Raw genomic sequence first — 20,643 nt, 5'->3', positions numbered from 1 at the left:
CAACTCTTTGAATTGCTTTCAGCTTCTGTAATTAATCCTGCAATTTATTGCGTTTCTCGAGCATTCATCCTTTCTACCACCCATGTGCGAGAACGAGCCCGGCATAACTTCCCTTGTCGCTAACAGCAAACCATCATGCCAAACGATTGTACTAAATTGGGACTTTCTAGGCGTCCCCTGTGACTGGTGAATGAAAGGGGCATGCGAGTTACGGCCTAACGTTCCAATTCAATAAACAAAACTCATGCGATCGTCTGCAGTGTAAAAGTTAAAATTTCTCGAGAGACCCGGGCCCCCACCTGGCAATTTCCGAGCAGTCGCTCTTTTTCTTCTGCTCCTCCTCCTCTTCCTCCTTCCTCTTCTGTCGGTTCGTTGTTCTGCGCTCTCGCACACAGCTTGATCTTTCATGGCCTCTTCAAGCTCTGGAATCTCAGTGCCTGCACCAGGTAGTCTCTGCTCTCAAGTATGTTCCCAAAATTTGAGCTTAATTTCCCCCTGTTCTAATCTTTGATCTCTTTTGTGTTGTTTCAGAGGCCGTTCAGGTCCTGATATTGTCCCTTGCCGATGAATCTCATATGGTTAGAGAATCATCCACGGCCGCACTCAAGGACATCGCCGCTCTGTAACGCTTCACTCTGAAACATTTTCGCTTCCATTTGCATCTCCCTCTTTCTCTCGATGAAATTTTGTTCTAATCGACCTAATGAATTTGCAATGGCAGGAACCCTCTTCTGGTTCTTGACTGCTGTTCTGCGGTTTCACGGGGAGGACGTCGGGTACAACCTTTTCTCGCGCTTGTTTCTCTGTAATCTAACTAAAGAGCGCTCTTTTGTTTACTCTGAGTTTGGATCGTAACTGGACATTTTCATTTGGGAATTGTATCAGCGTTTTGGGAATATGGCTGGGTTGTTTCAAGTGATGGCATTTGGTGTGCGAGCCTTGGACAAAAGAGATGCAGAATCTTCTTTCATGACAAAGCTCGCTAGAATTGCAACTGCGGAGATTATCTCTTCTAAGGTGTGTTATAGTACCCATTTATTCTGGCAGATGTCATTGCTTATTTCATTACCAATTCAAGCTGGATTATCAGTTTTCTGCCTTTTAATGATTTTATAAAACAAAGAACTTAAATAGTAAATTTAGTGCCTTAGTGCATCCCATTTTCCTTGTTGATTTGAATATAGTGATCCACTGTGGATTACTGAATGTTGCTGTGTGCTTGTTTTGATTTAAGATCTTTTCCTTACCTGGCAACATGTGTGAACTGTTGCTTCTTACTTTTGCTGATGTTTTGTGAAAAATTAAAGGTACCAAGATGGTTTGATAAGTGTCTATATGTGCTCCATTTCAGCCAGAGCTCTTGGAGGGCCTTACTAGGTTAAATGAGCTCCTATATTTCAATGAACTTCTCTTGATGCTTGTTTAAGACAGACAACTTTGGTAAATGAGGGACGATTAGTCTCTTTGTCTCGTGTGAAACAACTCTCTCATCCTTACACGAAATCGATCATGGCTGTGCGAACAATAGATGTTAAGGCATTTGGTGTAGATCGAAGGTAAATCCTTTGGGTTTGGAGAAGGAGGGGGAGACCCCTTATTGTGTGTGTTTGAGAACGTCTCTCATAATAGATGGGTTAAAAGGGTTAAATTCTTGAAGGAGGCAGCCTCTTGGGTTGTCGATGGCTTGTCAACCTTCCTTTGGCAGGAAAGGGGATCCAGAAATGCTCATAAGGGAAGTATTCTATGCTGGATGGTGACTAGGTGGATTAAGGTGGGGAAGTTTTTTGAGCTAAGGAGATGAGGGAGAAAGGGAAGAACTTTTTGGTGTTTATTCTTGGAGGTGCAAATGGTATGGATGGCGAAGATTTGTGAATGAATTTTGTGAGTTAAAGAAAGTGTTTCATTTTGATCTTGAAGAAAAATGCGCCGCAAGCTCTTCAGCTTCTAGGTTGTGGAGTAACGTGATGCTGGAAGGGAAATTAGGCGAAGGCGGCGTAAGTTGTGTGGAGTTAGAAAACTTATGTCTTTGGCACAAGGGAGTTTTGCAATTGAAGGGATCTTGAGTGACACTTCTAGACAACATCGCAACTTGTTTGGAGAAGAGAGAACATCCATAAGGTGAAAGTACTTGGGGTTCTAGTGGCCGCTGTGAGTAGAGGCAGCTAGGGTTGCAAGTGAGGAAGATGAGGGCATGAAGGTTGTGTTAGGATGACTGATGCTCATCTTGGATTTGGGCTAGGTATATGAGAAAGGAAGGCTTTCTTTCTTAACAAATGTGCACCATTTATTAGCATAGGCCCAAGGTTTAAATAATAATGTTTTGGACCTTTCTTTGGGTTCAAAAGAAGGTTCTTGTCGCCTTAGTTTGTAACTAGTCTCTCTCAATCGAATATACCTTCTTTTATTATATATAAAAAATTTTCAATGAACTTCATTTTGTTCTAATCTGATGGTGTTTTCCACAAAAACACACTCTTGAGCAAGGTGGCTAGTTAAAACGATCAATAGTTTCAAGTCATAAGACTCATAGTAGGTTCCCAAGGTTATAGTTTGGTTCATTTGTTTGCTACATAGTTGGTAACCCTCAAGAAGAGAATTCATTTGGGTTGTTGTCAAGAACAGAAAAAAGAGTGTTCAATTCCAAAAATTGGAATGAGTGTTAAAAATTGGATTAGAAGCTAACATTTATGTAGATTTTCATAAAAAGAAAATTATATGAATGAGATGTTGGACATCTAGCATAAGATGATTTAGAGAATCATGTTGGGTTTGTGATTTTTTTTTCTTCATGATATTATTCTCAAAATTTGATTTACAATTCTTTTAATCAAATAGTCTTTTCTATTCCTTGTTCTTGTTCATGTTACTTTGCTTCTTGCAATTTAGATGTCAAAGTTGCATGGTAAATAAAAACCCTTGATACAAATACAAAGAATACTGAAATACAAATAGGTATAGATGAAAGTACAATTTCAAATGGGATAAATTAGTTATATTGTTGATCATCATCCTCAAATTTTGCTTTATAGTGCATATCTATTAGCAACTTGGAATATAGGGACACTTACAGGTAAAAACATGGAGATAGTGCCTTTAAGAAACTAAGTGGGTAGGGGAGAAAACTAGAGAAACTGGAAAACAAGATTCAAATGTTGGTACACTAGAAAATAAAAACATAAGAATGTGGTAGGTATCATTGTACACAAAGACTTAAAAGATAATGTTGTAGATGTCAATGGAGTAGGGGATAAACTCATAAAAATCAAGATGGTCACTAAGAGATAATAAATGTCCTTACTCCTTAGTGCTTATGCTTCTCAAATAGGCTTAGTGAAAAACCTTAAAAGACAATTTTGGAAAGATATGGATTGAGAAAATATTCATAGGAGCTGATTTGAATGAACATATTGGAAAGGAAAATAAAGGTTATGAGAGGATACAGGGAGAACATGGATATGGAGATAAAAATATGTGTAGCTTCTCATTTCTATTTGATTTACATTTTCTTATGGCCAATCTCTTGGGATTGATTATAAGATCATGGGTTCTAGCTTTGAAGAAATTCACAGCTTTGAAGGCTTGTGCTTGTGTCATTATTTTTGACTGTGAGACTAATCTCTACTAATGTGAACCATTGATATTATTGTGTGGGAACTTGTGCACTTAGTGCTTTGTTTATTTTTTTGGAAAGTGACACTACCAAATAGCATTTAAATATTTGTACTCTAGCTTGATTGGTTGTTCCTTGTGCAGTTGAGCAATATCTTTATCACATTATCTTCTTTTCATTAGTGAAGAAGATACTGCACTAAATACCAACAATCAAGGCTTTTATCTGGTTGGTTGTGCAAATAGAATCAATACCAATAACTTGTAGAGTAGAAGACGGATGAGGGCATTCTCTCCAGATGTTTGTGTGCTTTTTTATAACACTTCAGAATCAGCATCCTATTTATTTATGCAGTGTGTTTTTTTTTAGAAAGTGTGGAATAAGTTATTGGTTTATTGGGCGAGAGTTGGGTTTATCCAGAGACGGTGCAATTTATTTTGTTGGTTTTGGAAGGATAAAGGACAAGGGTGCACTATGGAAATGTGCTTTATTTGCAATGATGTGGGGGCTAGAAGAAGTTGAACTTTGCCATAGATTAGCCAATGGAAGAAAAGGGAAGCATTTGGTTAGGGAGCTGGACTTGGGGGATGAGAGGAGTACTAATGATTAGCGTCTCATATCTTCTATTTTAACTAACTTCTTTCGCAATTTGTATCGGAGGATATTCTTAATAGACTTATGATTGAGGGTTAGATTGGGATCCTGTCTCTGATGATCAATTACATTGGCTAGAGAGACCTTTTAATGAGAAGGAAGTGAGGGTGGCGGTTTTTGGAATGGATAGAGATAAGGCTTTGGGTCCAAATGGGTTTAACTTCGCATTCTTTCAAGATTGTTGGGAGATAGTTAAGGCTGATTTGATGAAAGTTTTCACTGAGTTTTATAGGAATGGGATTTTGAGTAGGAGTATTAATTCTGACTTCATAGCTTTGGTGCCTAAGAAAGCTAGATCTTCTAAGGTTGAAGACTGTAGACCTATTAGTCTTGTCTCTAGTCTGTATGAGATTATCACTAAAGTCTTAGTTAATAGGTTGAGTACGGTGCCTAATGATTCTATTTCTAGAGCCCAAAGTGCTTTTGTTGTGAGAGGGAGGGGGGAGACAAATAGTGGATGCTATCCTGGTGGCTAGTGAGGTGGTGGAGGACATCCATAGGAATAAGAAGACGGGGCTTGTTTTTAAAGTAGATTTCGAGAAAGCTTATGACAGAGCAAGTTGGAGTTTCCCGGATAAGGTCTTTTCGAAAAAGGGTTTTGGGGTGCGATGGTGTAGGTGGATTATGGGCTGTCTGTCTAATGTGTGGTTTTCAATTATTGTTAATGGTGAACCTAAATCTTTGTTTACTGCTTCGAGAGGCATTAGACAAGGAGACTCGTTATCCTCCTTTTTGTTTATACTTGTAGCTGATGTTTTAAGTAGGATGGTGGATAGGGCAGTCGATAGAGGGTTGGTGAAAAGATTAGGTGTTAGGAATGAGGGGGTAGTAGTTTCTCATATTCAATTTGCCGATGATACCATTTGATCGTAACCTTTCATTTAGAAGAATTTTGGGTATTCTTAATGTTTTTGAGAGAGTTTCTAGGCTTAAGATTAATACAGGAAAAGTGGTTTAGCAGCTCTAAATGTACTCGATGAGAGGACTAGAGTTTGGGTAGCAGACATTTGTTTGGTTTATTGGAATGGCCCCTAACTTATTTAAGGGTTCCATTGGGTGGGAATCCTAGAGGGGCGGATTTTTGGAATCCAGTAGTGGAGAGCATTACGAAGAGATTAGATGATTGGAAGGGTGCCCTTTCTCTTTCGGTGGTAGAATTACGCTTATCCAACTTGTCTCTCTATTTTTTTTTATCTGTTTTTAGAATTTTAGTGGTAGTTGCTAGCAAGGAGAGGGGGTTGGGTCTTGGTAACTTCTTGTCTAAGAACACCACTCTTTTAGCTAAATGGTTGTGGCGCTTCCTCTAGGAAGATAATTCCTTATGGCATAGAGTTATTTGCAGTAAGTTTGGGTTGGATGAGAATGGGTGGGATACCAATGCTAGCTTGAGATGTTCTTTGGGGAGTCCGTGGATGCCTATTTCCCAGACTTACTCTATGTTCACCCTTCACACTAAATTTGTAGTGGGGAGGGGTCTCGAATTCGTTTTTTGGAAAGACCAATGGCTTGGGAATGGTTTTATTTTTTGCCCTCATTTCTTTTCCTCGTTTTTTTAGATTGTGCTCTGAGCCAAACAGAGTTATTCTTTTGTGTGGATAATGGGAGTGGTTTACCAGTCTCTTGCAATTTTCATTTCAAGTGGCCTCTGATTAATAGGGAGATGGTGGAGTTGTGTTCTTTGTTGTCCTTATTGAACAATTGCTAATTATCCTTGGGTAGGGATGTTCGTTCTTGGTGTCTAGATCATTCGGGGATGTTTTCTTGTAAATCATTCTGATTTTTTGACCTATTCAAATTATCCCTTTCCTCTTTATTTAGTTATTTGGAAGGTTAAAATTCTCCCCATAATTAAAGCATTTGCTTGGTTGGTTGTGCTTAACTAAATTAATACCAATAACTTGCTGCAAATTTGGAGACTGTTGAAGGCTCTCTCTCCAGATTTTTGCGTGCTGCGTTATAGGAATTCTGAAACAGCCTCTCACCTCTCTTTGCATTGTGATTTGCATGAGGATTTGGAATAAATTGTTTGATTTTGTGGAAGAGAGTTGGGTCTGTCCCTATTGAGTGGAAGACTTGTTAATTACTTCTTTAGCAGGCTTTGGCAGAAGGAAGGGTAGGGTAGCTCTATGGAAGTGTAGCAAGTATGCAGTTTTATGGGGTCTTTGGTTTTAATGTAATGCACAGATTTTTTCCCGGGAAGAAGTTGAATTTGTATTTGGTGTGGGAAAAGATTTCGTTCTTGACTTCTTTATGGTGTATCATGTTTGGAGTTTTCACAGAAGCTAGCTTCCAGGATTTAAACAGGGATTGGAAGAATTGGTTGGATTGATTTCTGTTTTTTGATGTTTTAGTTTTTTCTGTTCTGTTCCATATTTTTATGAGAGATGCCTTTTCTTTTTTTGTAAATTCTCTTCCTATTAATGAATTTCGTTTGCTATAAAAAAAAAAAAAATCATTTCATGTTGTAATTCTAGTGTGTTGGCTATGGAAATTTTAAAGGGAGTGAGTTTCTCGGATGTTCAATGTGATTGGCATTATTTGTTGGCTTGATACTATGAGCTGAGAGTTTTTTGCTTTTTTGTTTGTCTGTTTGTTTGTTTGTTTTTTTGTTTTTTTTTTTCTCTTTCTTATTCTGGTTTTGTATTTTCTATCTGGTTTGTCCTAGATTTTGCTAGGGATATGTCTTATCCTCCTTTCTGTATATTCCTATCTTTTAGTGAACTTCTTTTGTTATTAAAGAAAAAATCTTCTTATTGTTAAGTTTATTTGTTCATTCATCTTTTATGAGCCATTAGATTACTCATTGTCTTCTTAATTATATAGGAATTGAATGCAGACTGGCAAAGGGCTGCAGCAGGTTTACTTGTATCAATAGGCTCACATTTGCCTGACCTAGTAAGTTTACTTTAGCCTTTATTTATTATTCTTTTTGCCTATTTAATTGTTTTACCCGTCTGCTTGTTTGAAGAAGAGCTTACTTAGCTACAAAAAGTACAAGCGTAGAACAGATACTCAACAGAACAAGGGCATGTGAAAACACAAGTCCTTCACAAAATTACAGGGCCACTTCTTACTGGTATAGCTATGTGAAAATAACCTGATATTGCTCTGAAGTATCTTCTGTTATTAATGAATTTCTGTTTTTTTTCTTAAAAAAGGTACAATAGTGGCTTCTGTACGTTTTCTGATTTTTGATAAAAAGAAGACTTTTTTTGAAGAAAAGAAAGAGATAAACAAATAACGTGATTAAAGGATGATAGATATCCTCCTACTCAACAAAAGCTAAAAAAAGACAAGGAAAATCAGTAGCAAAGCTTTCTAATTTCGCCGAAATCAGTTTTCTCTCTTCTTCAAAGGCTTCAACAGTAGAAGCTCATGAGGAGGCAAGTGAAAAAAATGTTATCCCAAAGCAAATACCGGAGGGAAACGGTGACTCTTGAAACTCTGGGCATTCTTCTTCAACCAAACACAGTAAATCACAGCTAAGCGACAAACGCACAAGTCTAAAATTTTTTCTAGCATTCTATATTACTTTTTTTTTTTAGGGTTGATTGGAGGCCTGCAATAGATGTAAATGCCCGTTTCGAACGTCTTAAAAAAATTGCTCATCATGAAAAGCACTTAAATTTAGTGTTTGTTTGAATATTAGTAGTGTTTGTTTTACACTTAAATTAGTACTTATTTCAAAAATAATTTTTTAGTCGATTTTTTTTAGGAAAATAAGTATTTTCTGAAAATGGATTTTTCTAAAAAATAGTACTTATCTAAAAAAGTATACTTTTCAGATAAGTACTTCTTCTAGAAAAGTACTTTTCTATAAGTGGTTGCAAACGATTTTTAGGGATCGTTTGGAACCACTTACGTAGAAGTGTTTTGTTAAAAAAGTGCTAAATTTAATTAGTGCTGAAAGTTATAAGTGGTGTTTGATTGTGTTTAAAATAAGTGGTATTTGGATACTTATTTTTATTACAAGGTACTATATGATTATTTTTAAACATATTTTAAATTAAAAATATTAATATTTTTAAGTAAAAATTTCATTAATAATTATTTTAATTATTTATAATTAAAATTTAAATACTTTCTATTAAAAACTAATATATGAGTATTATTTTTAATTATTAATAATATTGTTATTAATTTATATTTATAACATATTACTATCATATTAAATTATAATAATAAAAATAATATTATTAATTAAATTTGAAATTTTAATAATAAATAGTTCTTGTTCAATCCGGAATTGAATTATAATAACTAAAATGTATTTTTTAATATATTTTAAATAAAAATATTAATATTTTTATAATTAAAATTTAAATATTTTCTATTAATAAAGAATATAATATTATTTATTAATTAAAAATAATTTATTATTATTATATATTTATAAAATATGATTATCACATTAATTTATGTTAAAAAATTGTATCAATAAATAAATTAAAAATTTTTGTTTATTTAATGTTAATTTAAATTTATAGATAGTTCTTTTTATTCATTCTATAATTTAATCATATTTTATTAATAATTAACAGGTTATAGTGCATAATAAAATAATATTTGATTAATTTTTAATTAACAATTTAATTAATAATTAGTTAACTGTTTTTTATTTAATTTTTAAATATTTTTATTAATTAAAAATATCATAATATTATTTTTTGATTAACAATAACCTTGTTCTTAATTTATATTTATAACGTATGATTATCATGTTAGTTTATGTTAAAAGAATATTATTAATTAAATTAGTATTTTAATTTTTAATATTAATTTAAATTAATAGATGGTTCTTCTTCTTCATAGCATAATTGAATTATGTTTCATTAATAGTTAATATATTATAATACATAATAAAATAATGTATTATTATCTTTTAATGTATTTTTTAAATTTAAAAATAGCCACTTTATTTTCTTATATGTACAAAATTGACCCCACCTATGATAGTGCCACTCATAAGTGGCTAAAAAGCTATCTTAATTTGCTTCTCAAAATTCATTTAAATAGTTATGAAAAAAGTGATTCTGGAAAAGCACTTTTTGCAATAAGTGTTTGTTGTTTGTAAAAGTGCTTATTTTAAGTGCTATAAGCACTTTTCTTTTAAGTGCTTCGAAATGGGTGTTTAGACTAGTTTCAAAATCTTTACTAATGGGAAAACACCAAGAGGAAGATGTGAGAAGAGAAGTGATCCAATCGTTTAAAATGCTCTCTCCCTCAGTCTTATACTTCATCATTAGCTCTAAACATGACATTGACTGGAATTGTCCAATTATTTATGTGATGATTAAACGTTTTGTTGTTATAGTCTTGAATGATTCTTCCCAAAACTGCAGTTATGGAAATTTGTTCCCATGATATGGTTCTTTAGTTCATATAGAAAACCTGTACTTTTGTGGGATGCATTGGGTTAAGGATTATAGCATGCATTATGAATGGTTGCTAATGGTTGATGCCATAAAGCAAGTATCTTAAGAAAGTTCATATAATAAGTGATGCTAAATTGGCCACTTGATGGAGACTAATACAAAAAAAGTATATACACGATGATCCCTCCCTCTCCTGATGTCACCCCCTGTGTGGTTGGCATTGTAACAATTGTGATGGGATGACATCGTTTCAAAATGAAGATGTGTTGATTGGAGTATTCTGCCCCCAGCATCCCAATTCCTAACACACCTGTTTTGAATTTTCCATAAATGATCACACTACACCAACATCTAAGGAAAAATTAGTTCAAATTACTGTCAAATAAATAATCTTGCTAATTAGCTTCCTTTATTGGTGTTTGTCATCGAAGTCCTGGTCATCAACTGAAACTTTTAGATGAGGATCCATAGGAATATCAAATTTTGCTCCATGCGTGTCTGTCTCTTCCAATGAATCTTAAAACTGCTTTTGTTGAGATAATTTGTTAGAGCCAATGTTGGGCTAGGTTTGTTACTGGTTTTCGTATATTAAATAAGAGTATTATCATCCTTTGGTGTACATGCGATATATTATAAATAGAATAGATGACCTAAATTTTTACAAGAGACTTCTTTTCTTCTTTTTCCTCTCTCTCCCCCTCCCTCCCTCCCTCCCTCTAAACATGGTATTAGAGCAATGATCCTAAAACCCTAGATCTGTGAATGTCATCTGCATGATTCTTCATGCCCTAACCCTAAACAACCTTGTGCCATCTCATTTGGCAAGTGTCACTGTCAGAATCCTTGCTGGAGATCAAGCTCGCCACTGCCAGTATGATTAGAGGTAATCCAGGCCTCTTTTTTACAAATCAACGTCTCAGAAGTCCTTAAAGGATGCCAATCAGCATGATCTCAGCTGCTGGTGCATTTGCCCTCACATGCTAATCAGTGTCTGGAAGCCAGTGCCACACTCCAGTATGCGAAGATACTTCTAGCCAAAATTTTCACCCTAGTTTGCTTCGTTCGGCTTGCCTTGACACAGAGTATGGTTTTGAGGTCAAATAGCTTTGGGTCTCCACATCTGTGTGTGTCTCTACCAATCTGTTAGTTGTGTGTGCTGGATTGGTTGTGATCTAGAGGCAAAATTTTCGCCCTTGTTTGTTTCGTTCAGCTTGTCTTGACACAACATGGTTTTGAGGTCAAATAGCTTTGGGTATCCACATCTGTGTGTCTCTACCAATCTTTTAGTTGTGTGTGCTGGATTGGTTGTGATATAGAGGCACTTGCATTGCTGTTCATTAAGTATTTGTGTTGCTATCGTATTTGTGTTGGAATTCATGAATCTGAAAATTCTCGTTTGTTGCTAACGTGCTATAGATTATGATGGGAAAGATGAATGGAAATAACTACTTACAGCAGTCTAAGGCAGTGCAGATCTCTGGACTAGTTGAGTTTGAACATCTTCTTTAGTTGGGCTCTGGAATGTCTTCACATTGTGAAGATGCATTAACTGTCTTTCCATTGTGGAAGTCCTTGCTAGAATTTGTATGCACCTTGATACTGCTGAGGAGATATGGGATTGGAGAAATTTGTTTAAGAATTCAATTATTAAAAGGGCATGCGCACACATACACATGCAAACACTCGTTTTTGTTTCTCATCCAATGCATATTTTTGTTAATTTTTTTATAATAATTTTCTTATATATATATATATATTTGTAAATTAGTTTCTAATTTGTTTTACCTTGTTATAGCTTCAATCGTCCTTAGTCCTCCCCCCCCCCCCCCCCCAAAAGACGGCCCTGGGGGAAAAATAGAAAAATTAAAAAAAGAAAAAGTGGATGCTTATCAACTTACACATCAAATTTTTTTTTTTTTTACTTTTACTGAGACACTATTGTTTCTCTCTCTTTACTGCACTCCCCACCCAAGCAGCAAGGTAAATGATATTATATTTGGTGTGTTCAATAATTTTTGTTTGTCATGATTTGGCAGATGATGGAAGAAATATTTCTTCATTTGTTGGGGCCGAGTTCAGCTCTACCAGCTATGGTTCAAATACTTGCAGACTTTGCTTCTGCTGATGGTGAATCCCCCAAACTCCCTTCTCTTAATAAGTTTGGGTTTTCTCTTTGGTAATCATAACTTATCTGCTTAAACTGAATTCTCTTATTGTTTTTTTTTTTTTTTTAAATTCAATTGAAGCTTTGCAGTTTACTCCACGACTGAAAGGTGTCCTTTCACGAGTTCTGCCTATTCTTGGAAATGTGAGGGATGTCCACCGGCCTATTTTTGCAAATGGTATTTTGTGTTTTCTCATAATTGAAGAAAATGTACGATTTTTGATTTATAAAATATTATTTTTTTGGGAAGAATTAAGATTCATATATTAATCATGGCTAAAAATAGTATAAGCCTTACAAACATGTGCACACTATCAGTGGCAACAAATGAACTAGCATATACAAAGATGTACAAAACAACCTACAACTCAACAGAAACAGCAGGCTAATTAAAGATCAATTATCCGATTTTGATGTCACATGCAACTTGAGCGGCAATCAAATCAGAATTATTCTTATCATCAAAGATCAACCCATTTCTTGCTTTCCATGAATTGTAGATAGCAGCAGCCTTTTGGTTTATAATATTGCTTTATAAATTAATAATTTTGTTGAGTCTTATAAAATAGTTGTGTTCTTGTCCTCAAATTGGCATTAGTTAGGATGAATGGGCTGAAAAGCTAGCTATTCATGTGGTTCCATTTAAAGCTCCTACAATTAACTGTTGCAAAACTACCATAGGTGCTCAACAAAGGCATTTTGTTCACTGTAAACTAATATATGGTACTTGAACTCGACAAGTTGTTAATAACTTGACAAAAATTTTTAACTTCTTAAATTTAGACTGTTCTTATACTGGTGGCCTTATTTTTGGGCTACTTTGGGGTTGAACAGTATACTACTTTTAGTTTGGTAGATCACCTTCTTGGGTTGAGATCTAGCTTACTTTTCATAATGTCGTGTTTGACAAAAATTTCAGTTGTAACATACTGTCCATTATTTCTTTGGGCAGTTCAAGGTATCTTGTTATTGCATTTGTTTTCCTTTTCAATTTGTTGTAGTTAAGCTTGTAATTTGTTTTATTCTTGTTCCAGCATTTAAATGTTGGTGTCAGGCTGCATGGCAGTATGGTGTGGATTTTCCTTCGCATTCACTTCTTGATGGTGACATCATGTGAGATCAATATGTGCTTACTGGTTAGTTTTTGATGTTTATTATTTCTGCGGTACTATTATTTCTGAAATAAAAGTGTGATTTAGTGCAGGTCATTTCTGAATTCTGCTTTTGAGCTTTTATTGAGAGTTTGGGCAACTTCACGAGATACAAAGGTTTGTAAAGGAGATTTCAACTTCTCCCATATGTCACCTGATTTTAAAAAATTCCCTTTTTCCTTTGTAAAATAAAATTCCATTGCCTTGGTTCTTATAGCCTTTTATATTATGTTTCCCTTACAAAAAAGAGTGTTATTTGTTGCTTTCACCAAAAAGAAAAAAAAACACTTTAATGTGAAAGTTTCTCTGGCATCTTGTATTTTGCAAATCAAATGGGGTGCATTTTTAAGCTGCCATTTAAGAAGTTGAATTTATATTTTGTGCTTTTCCCTGCTGGTAGACTGCGGTGCATAATTTTTAAGAGCAGCACTTCAGTGCCGAGGCGTCTAGAAGCCTAGGCATTGGGCACAGAGCACAACCACAGGTGAGTAATGCAAAGAGCATATCTTTGTGAGAGAATGCATAATAACTTATATTGAGAAGATCTAATGCATAATAGGCAGACACACATCTGAAGAAGAGGAGAAACAAGTAATGAAGTAGCCAGTGATTGTTTTTCCTTTATATTGTACAAAATTATATCTTCTTTTCTTGTTAATACCCACCAAGAAACAGAGAAAGACTTTGCCCTGAAAAAGATAATGTAATGATTTGAGTGGAAGGGCGACAGTCAACTCTGCATTCTTTTTTGTCTCTTTAAGGCTCCCTGTCTAGGTGTGGGTCTTTTGTTAGTTATTTTTTCTGGCATGAAAAGGGGGCAGGGGTAGGCCTTAAATAACTTGGAATTAGGTAGTAAGGAAGGATTTAATAGCTCTTAATCTATTTGAGGAAAATGTTATTGATTGGGTGAATTGGTGGAAAATAATTCATGTAGCTGACCCGACCTACTGGGACTTAAGGCTTGTTGTTGTAGGGACTAAACTATCTCTTACATTGATATCCCTACTTAGAGATTTTCACATATCACGCTAGTTCAATTTCCAACCAAGTTTAAGTTTTTTCTAGGGTTATATGTTATACACATTCTATGTTATTGCTTGAATATGCGTTTTATTGAAACATATTGGCTTTCTTTTGTAACTTGACTCAATCTTGGCATGCAATAGGTGCGCACGTCCTCTGTGGAAGCATTGGGTCAGATGGTTGGTCTTATTACCCGAACACAATTAAAGACGGCTTTACCAAGACTTGTTCCAACTATATTGGAATTGTAAGATATTTTTTTGTACTGCATTTACCTTTGTGCGAGGATTGAAATCTCTTCAAGAAAATTGAAAATTTGAGTTAGATATCCAAGATGCAAAAATCATGTGCGGTATTGTTTTCCAAAAAATTTAGGCGAGAGTTCGAAATTTTGATGTTTTAAAATGTTTTGAAGAATTTTGTTAGAAAAATAACTTTATTGTACTTGAAAATTTGAGAAATTTATGGTGATTTCAACAATTTTGATGAAATTTTAGCTAAATGTAAACCATTATAAAATATATGACTCATTTTTTTTTTATGGAATGACTGAGGCCTGAAAATTTTCTTGGTGATGCTCTCTCTCTCTCTCTCTCTAAAAAATTCATCTTGGCTGCGGTAGGATATTGAAGGAGAGGCTTGCAAATGTTTAGTCCAGATCAAAGCCCTTTGAATTGTGGTTGGATAAAATTGGTGAAGGTGTATCTATTTTTTTTTCTCGAACACAATCTGTCTTGCTATAGGTGGGTAAGTTTGTCTTAAGTTGCTGCAAAGTTTTTGATGCGTTGTTGTCATTTTATGGAAGGTTGGGGAAAGGATTTCAAAGCATTCATATTGATTGTGTGAGGTACTAGATGGCGATTTGAACGATGAAAGTGGGCAAGTTTTTGAAGTTAGGGCTTGGTTGGAAATGAAAGAGGTATTTGATGTTTGTTTTTGGGCAAGATATATTTGGTTAGGATCTGGAAGGCTCGGTACAGGAAGGGACTCATCAAGGCCAGGACTCAAGGAACCAGAACAGTCTGTTATGGACTCAAAATAGGTAACATCAGCATAGATAAAGAATTGACCTTAAGTAGGGCTAATAAGCCTATAACATTGATATGTCTTTTGAGTACAAGAGTAGCCATAGTGATCCGACTTATTTATTCTTGGATTGATTAACAAAAGCCACAAGCAAATATACGAGGAGGAAGTGAGAGCAAAGGAGCATTTAGGAAGAGAAAGGAATATGGTAGTTTATAGAGCAAAGGAGCATTCTACCTTCATTACTTTGGTGGTGAAGAAAAGTAGGTCGATAGAGGTTTGTGATTATAAGCCTATTAGTTTAGTATCTAGTGTTTATAAAATAATCACCAAAGTACTGGCTAATAGGTTGAGTAGGATGCTTGTCAAGACTATTTCTAAGGCCCAAAATGCTTTTATGGGGGAGGGAGAGAAATCATGGATGCCATTTTGGTTGTGAATGAAGCTGTTGAGGAGATTAGGAGGAGGAAGAAGAAGTGCTTCATTTTTAGGCATGATTTTTAAAAGGATTATGACACAGTGAGTTGGAGCTTTTTGGATAAGATTTTAATGAGGAAGGGGTTTGGAGGGAGATTGTGAAGATGGATGAAAGACTGTTTCTCTGATGTGTTTTACTCAGTGATAGTAAATGGCGAACCTAAATCTTGGTTTAAAGCCATGTGGGGGAATAGAAAAGGGGATCATCTTTCCTCGTTTTTATTTGTTTTAGTGGCAGATGTTTTGAGTAGGTTGGTTGATGGGGCGGTGGATAGAAGTTTAGTGAAAGGTTTGGAAGTGGGGAGGGAGGAGATTAAGGTCTTACACCTTCAGTTTGCTGGCGAAACCATTTTTTTTCTTGGAGGTCTTCTTCATATTTTCGAAAGGATTTCAGGGCTTAAGATTTAATATAGGAAAAAGTGGTATCGCGGCTATTAACGTGCTTGCAGAGTATGTTAGAGAGTTATCTTTGGAGAAGGTGCGTAGAGTTGCCCTAGGTTAGTTAGCTTTTGGGATCCGGTTGTTGAGAGAGCGTCCAAGCGTCTAGATGGATGGAAGGGAGCTCTTTCTTCCTTGGGAGGTAGGATTACTCTAATCCAGGCTTGTCTTTCTAGTATCTTATTTTATTTTCTTTCTATTTTTAAAATTCTAGTGGGTGTTTCTAGTAAGATTGAGAGAATTATGAGATATTTTCTCTGGTAAGGGGGGGGGGGGGGTTCTAGATATCATTTGGTGAGTTGGGAGGTAGTTTGTAGGTCTAAACAGGAGGGCGGTTTGGATCTAGGAAGTTTGGTGTCCAAAAACATGGCTCTCTTGGTCAAATGGCTCCAGCGGTTTTCTTTATAGAGAATTCTTCTTTGTGGCATAAAGTTGTTAAAAGCAAGTTTGTACTCGACAGGAATGGGTGGGATACTAATTTGGGTTCTAGACGTTCTTTGGAATGTCTGTGGAAAGCTATTTCTCAGATTTACCCTCTCTTTATTTCCCATACTAAATTTGTGTTGGGTAGGGATTTTAACATTCATTTTTGGAAAGACCTTTGGTTGGGGAATATTGTTTTGTTCATCTCTTTTCCTTGCCTATTTCGATTGAGCTCAGTACAAAATGATCCCATTTCCTCTTTCCTTGTTGATCTAGATGGTCCTTTACCTTCTTGGAATTTCATTTTAGGAGAATGATAGGGAAACAAATGAGTTATCGTCATTGTTGGTCCTGTTGAATAATTGTCGGGTATCCTCGGAGGCTGGTAGCTGATCTTGGCTGTTGGATCCCTCGGTGGTCTTCTTGGTTAGCACCGAATTCTCCTTGCCTCTCTACAAAACTATTTGGAAGGCCAAAATCCCCCCTAAACTGAAATATTTTGTTTGCTTGGTCGTGCTTAATAGGATAAATACTTATAACTTGCTGCAGATTACGAGGCCTTTAAAGGCCTCTCTGCAGATATAAGCGTGCTTTGTTTTAGCTGCTTAAAATATGCTCCGAAACTTTTCTTGCATTGTAATTTTGCATGGAAGGTTTGGAACAAGTTATTTAGTTATTTTGGAGAAAGTTAGGTTTGTCCAGGGACTGTGGAAGGAAAAGTGTTATGGATTAGTGCTTTATTTGCAGTATTTTGGAATTTGTGAAGGAATGAAATTTGCGTATATTTTTAGGGAAGCAAATTAGCGTATTGGTTGGTCTGGGAGAAGATTCATTCTATGGCATTGTGGTTTATGGGTAATGGTAATTTCAAGGTGATATGCTTCTCAGATATTCAGCGAGATTGGCATTGTTGACTTCTTAGGCTGTGCTGAATTCCTTTACACTTGTTGGTTTTTGTATTTTGTCTTCCATGGGGTTTCCCAGACTTTATTAAGGAGATGCCTCTCTCTTGATTGTACTTTCTTATTCTATCTAATGAATTTCTTTTGCTATAAAAAAAATCCCCAAGGATAGAGGATGACATTTTAATATTTTATTGATGAGAGAGAAAGTAGTGAGCATGACATCACTCCAAAAAACTTTGATGACATCCATTTGATACTAAATGGTTTGAGTGACTTCGAGAATGTCTATTTTTCGAAGTATCACTCCATTTGTTGTGGCATGTATGCACAAGATGACTAATTAATCATACTAGAGTTAGTGACGTTAGTAGTGATTACTGAAGTACTCTTTCGCATTATCGCTATGAAGTATTGTAACCGATACATCAAACTAAGTCCTTATTTGAGAACAAAAAGAGATATTAAATCTTAACTAAATGGAGCCAAGTCATCCTAGAGTAGTCGTTGATAATGTAACAAAATACCAGAATCCTAATGTTGATGTGACACAGCCAGGACCCCAAACATCTGAATGAACTAATTTTAAGGGGTTGACCACCCTTTTTTTGACTTGGGATGCAAAGGGAACACGAGAGTACTTTCTGAAACGAGGCTCACGCTCAAGATTAGGCACATAACTCATAGTTGGAGCTAGCTTTTATAACTTATCCAATGAAGGACGACCTAGGCGACATAGGATTTGAAGTGGTGCAGCAGGAGCACTGTAGGCAGCAGGAGGAGGGAGTGACTCAAAGTGGTAAAGTCCACCAACCTTATGTCTTGTTCCAATTGTCTTCCTTGTCTTTAGATCCTGAATAACATTAGAATCAGAAAACAAGGATACATAACAATTTATTGGTCTCATAGTCTTTTCTAAGGAGGGGGATTTAGAAATATACCAAACAGAAGAAAGAGAGATTGAGTGAGTACAATTTGTTGTTCCTATCCCTTTCACTCTAATAATAGTGGATGCATCAACAAGGGTAACTTGAGGTAGATTTTTAGAATACCTGTGGGTAGAAAAGAAGTTGGTTACATTGGTTAATGGTGTAGAATGGCTAATCAAGGGACAAATGGGAGAGAGAGAGAGAGAATGACATGTAGACTGTAGGATTACCTTTCTGAGATGCTTGTCAGGATGCTTGATATTGCAGGAACCTTGAAGATTCCTCCTCTGAGATAGTTATTTTACGTGGTTCTCCAATGGCTGAATAAGGGACTGATCTGATAAAAACATACTTTTGGGATTTTTGAACTCCACCCCAACACACAACACACAATGAACAAGATAAACAAAGGAACAAACACAAACACAGTGGACTCAATAAACATTGACAAATTGCGGCAGTACCAGTCATAGACAAATTGCTGCTCATGAACAATTAAAAGTGGTGATCTTTGGACAAAAATCCATGACTGCATATTCAATAAATATAGTTTATAGAGCAACTGGAAGTTTGGAACAACATAGGATCAATTCAGGTAAAAAAGCATGGCTGTATGAAGGTTCACGTGCATGGGGTTGGCACTGCTGGGGTGGCTCCCTTGATGGGATTTCAGGTGTAGACAGATTGAGAATGTCTGTGGGTTGCTGTAGTGTTGGTTTTGCAAGATCTAAAGTGGTTTTTGTGTTCTTGAACCATTTGCTTAGGGAATTTCCAACGACTGCTGTGTCTTCCTGCAGCACCAGGCCTATGGTGGCGCTATCAATTTTCCTATGATGGTAGATGTCTACTGGGGATCTAGGGTTTCAGGCTTTGGTTTAACAGTGGCTGTAGCACTTAGGATTTACGTCTTGAGACTGTGGTCTGATACTTAAAGTACATTATAATGGCGATATTACCCTTACTAACTCACTAACTCACAGTTAGCAATGACACGCAGGTAGCTAAAGTAACCTATAACACAAATAACATAGTGAATAGAATGATTTATAGAAAAAAATTAAAAATAAACCTAATCTTTCTTCATACATGTTTTCTCTCTCGAAGATAATTGTATCTATAACTGTTCTTTATTTTTAAAGTGCACATGCCTTTTTTATCCTAGTGCAATTGTAGAAAAACTCTCTCACTTCATCCATCTTCCTGAAATTTTATGGGAACTGATCAATATACTTTTCACTCTTTTCTTTTGGATAATTGAGCCCAGATAATAGAAAGGCCATTCTTTTATCTTTCTCAATCAGTCTTGACTTTTTCTAGTTAATTGGAGATTTCATGTTTCATATGTATCCTGCCTAGTGGAAAATGTTTAGTTCTAGGCATCTACATTCTTACCTGGCCTTCACTCTATACTGTGAGTTGCATTGTATCATTTAAGAATGTTATCTGCAAATTGGATATGCTCATAGTATCCCATTTCATATGGGTGCAGTCAATCCAACCATAATAAGCGAAGAGACATTGGCAACATATATTCTGCATTGCTTTTTTTGCTCTTCTAGAGGTCTTAGGCAAGGTGACCCCCCTCTCCCCCATATTGTTTGTCTTAGTAATGAAATGTTGATTCTCTTGTTGAATAAAGCTACCGAAGGAGGTCTTCTCAAAGGTCTCACTGTTGGAAGGTATTAAGAAGGGGAGAGAAATGGAAGTCTCCTATCTTCTTCTTTTTTTTTTGGTGGATGACACCATTTTCTGACAAGAGGGCTCTCAGCAAATCCTCAACCTTAGGTGCATCCTCTCAGGTTTGAAGCAATCTCTGATTTGAAGGTGAATTTGGATTCAAGTGAAATTATTCTGATGACAGCACTTGGGGCTTTTCTTGTGGGTCTTTTGGGCTGCAAGCTAGCCCTCTTAGAGCTAAATTCAAAAACAAAGGAGTTTGGGGTCCCATCATTGATTTAGGAGGAAACTAGCTGGTTGCCAAAGGAATTATGTGTCAAAAGATGGGAGACTTACCCTTATCAAGGGCACCTTATCAAATCTCCTGGTCTATTATATGTCCCTCTTTCCTAGTCCTTACTCAGGTGCCAAAAGGTTAAAAGGAATTCAAAAGAGATTTTGTTGGGGGAGCATGGGGAGGAATTCAAATATTTTCTCGTTAAATCTCCCTGTGCCTTCAAAAAAGCCCTCCTTGGGAAATTGATTTGAAGATTCACGAAGGAGAATGACAAGAGTGTAGGATTGCTAAAGATGTGAGAGGAACATATGGTGTTGGAGTTTGGAAATTCATTAGCAAAGGCTGGGATGATTTGTTGCCCCTTATCAGTTTCTAAGTTAGGAATGGGGATAATGTTTTCTTTTTGCATGATATTTGGTGTGGCCAATCTCCACTAAGCACAAAATTTCCTTCCATATTTGGTTTGGCTTGCGATGAATAAGTCCTAATCAGCAATCACCTCCAAGAACAAGAGGTT

General features: G+C 35.9%; 1 protein-coding gene across 3 annotated transcripts in view; it reads left to right on the top strand.

Moving 5' to 3' along the window:
• Positions 1-293: 293 nt before the first annotated feature.
• LOC131168380 (protein SHOOT GRAVITROPISM 6) overlaps positions 294-20,643 on the top strand; it is a 128,190-nt gene continuing 107,840 nt past the window's right edge. For 2 of the 3 annotated variants that reach the window (XR_009140284.1, XM_058127752.1), the window contains exons 1-10: positions 294-446; positions 532-622; positions 722-776; positions 886-1,017; positions 7,088-7,159; positions 11,676-11,766; positions 11,886-11,981; positions 12,838-12,916; positions 13,008-13,071; positions 14,121-14,224. Coding sequence is in view for 2 of the 3 variants with exons in the window: in XM_058127752.1 (XP_057983735.1) it covers positions 407-446; positions 532-622; positions 722-776; positions 886-1,017; positions 7,088-7,159; positions 11,676-11,766; positions 11,886-11,981; positions 12,838-12,916; positions 13,008-13,071; positions 14,121-14,224 (824 nt within the window). In the remaining variant the exon portion in view is untranslated. Of the gene's footprint in view, positions 447-531; positions 623-721; positions 777-885; positions 1,018-7,087; positions 7,160-11,675; positions 11,767-11,885; positions 11,982-12,837; positions 12,917-13,007; positions 13,072-13,354; positions 13,439-14,120; positions 14,225-20,643 lie in introns of those variants that run through there. The other variant, XM_058127753.1, reaches the window with a different exon arrangement.

Source organism: Malania oleifera, chromosome 11 (assembly GCF_029873635.1).
Source record: "Malania oleifera isolate guangnan ecotype guangnan chromosome 11, ASM2987363v1, whole genome shotgun sequence".
In the NCBI taxonomy this organism is placed as follows: domain Eukaryota; kingdom Viridiplantae; phylum Streptophyta; class Magnoliopsida; order Santalales; family Ximeniaceae; genus Malania; species Malania oleifera.
Note: the sequence above shows the minus strand (reverse complement) of the source record. Positions and strands in the feature narration are given on the sequence as shown.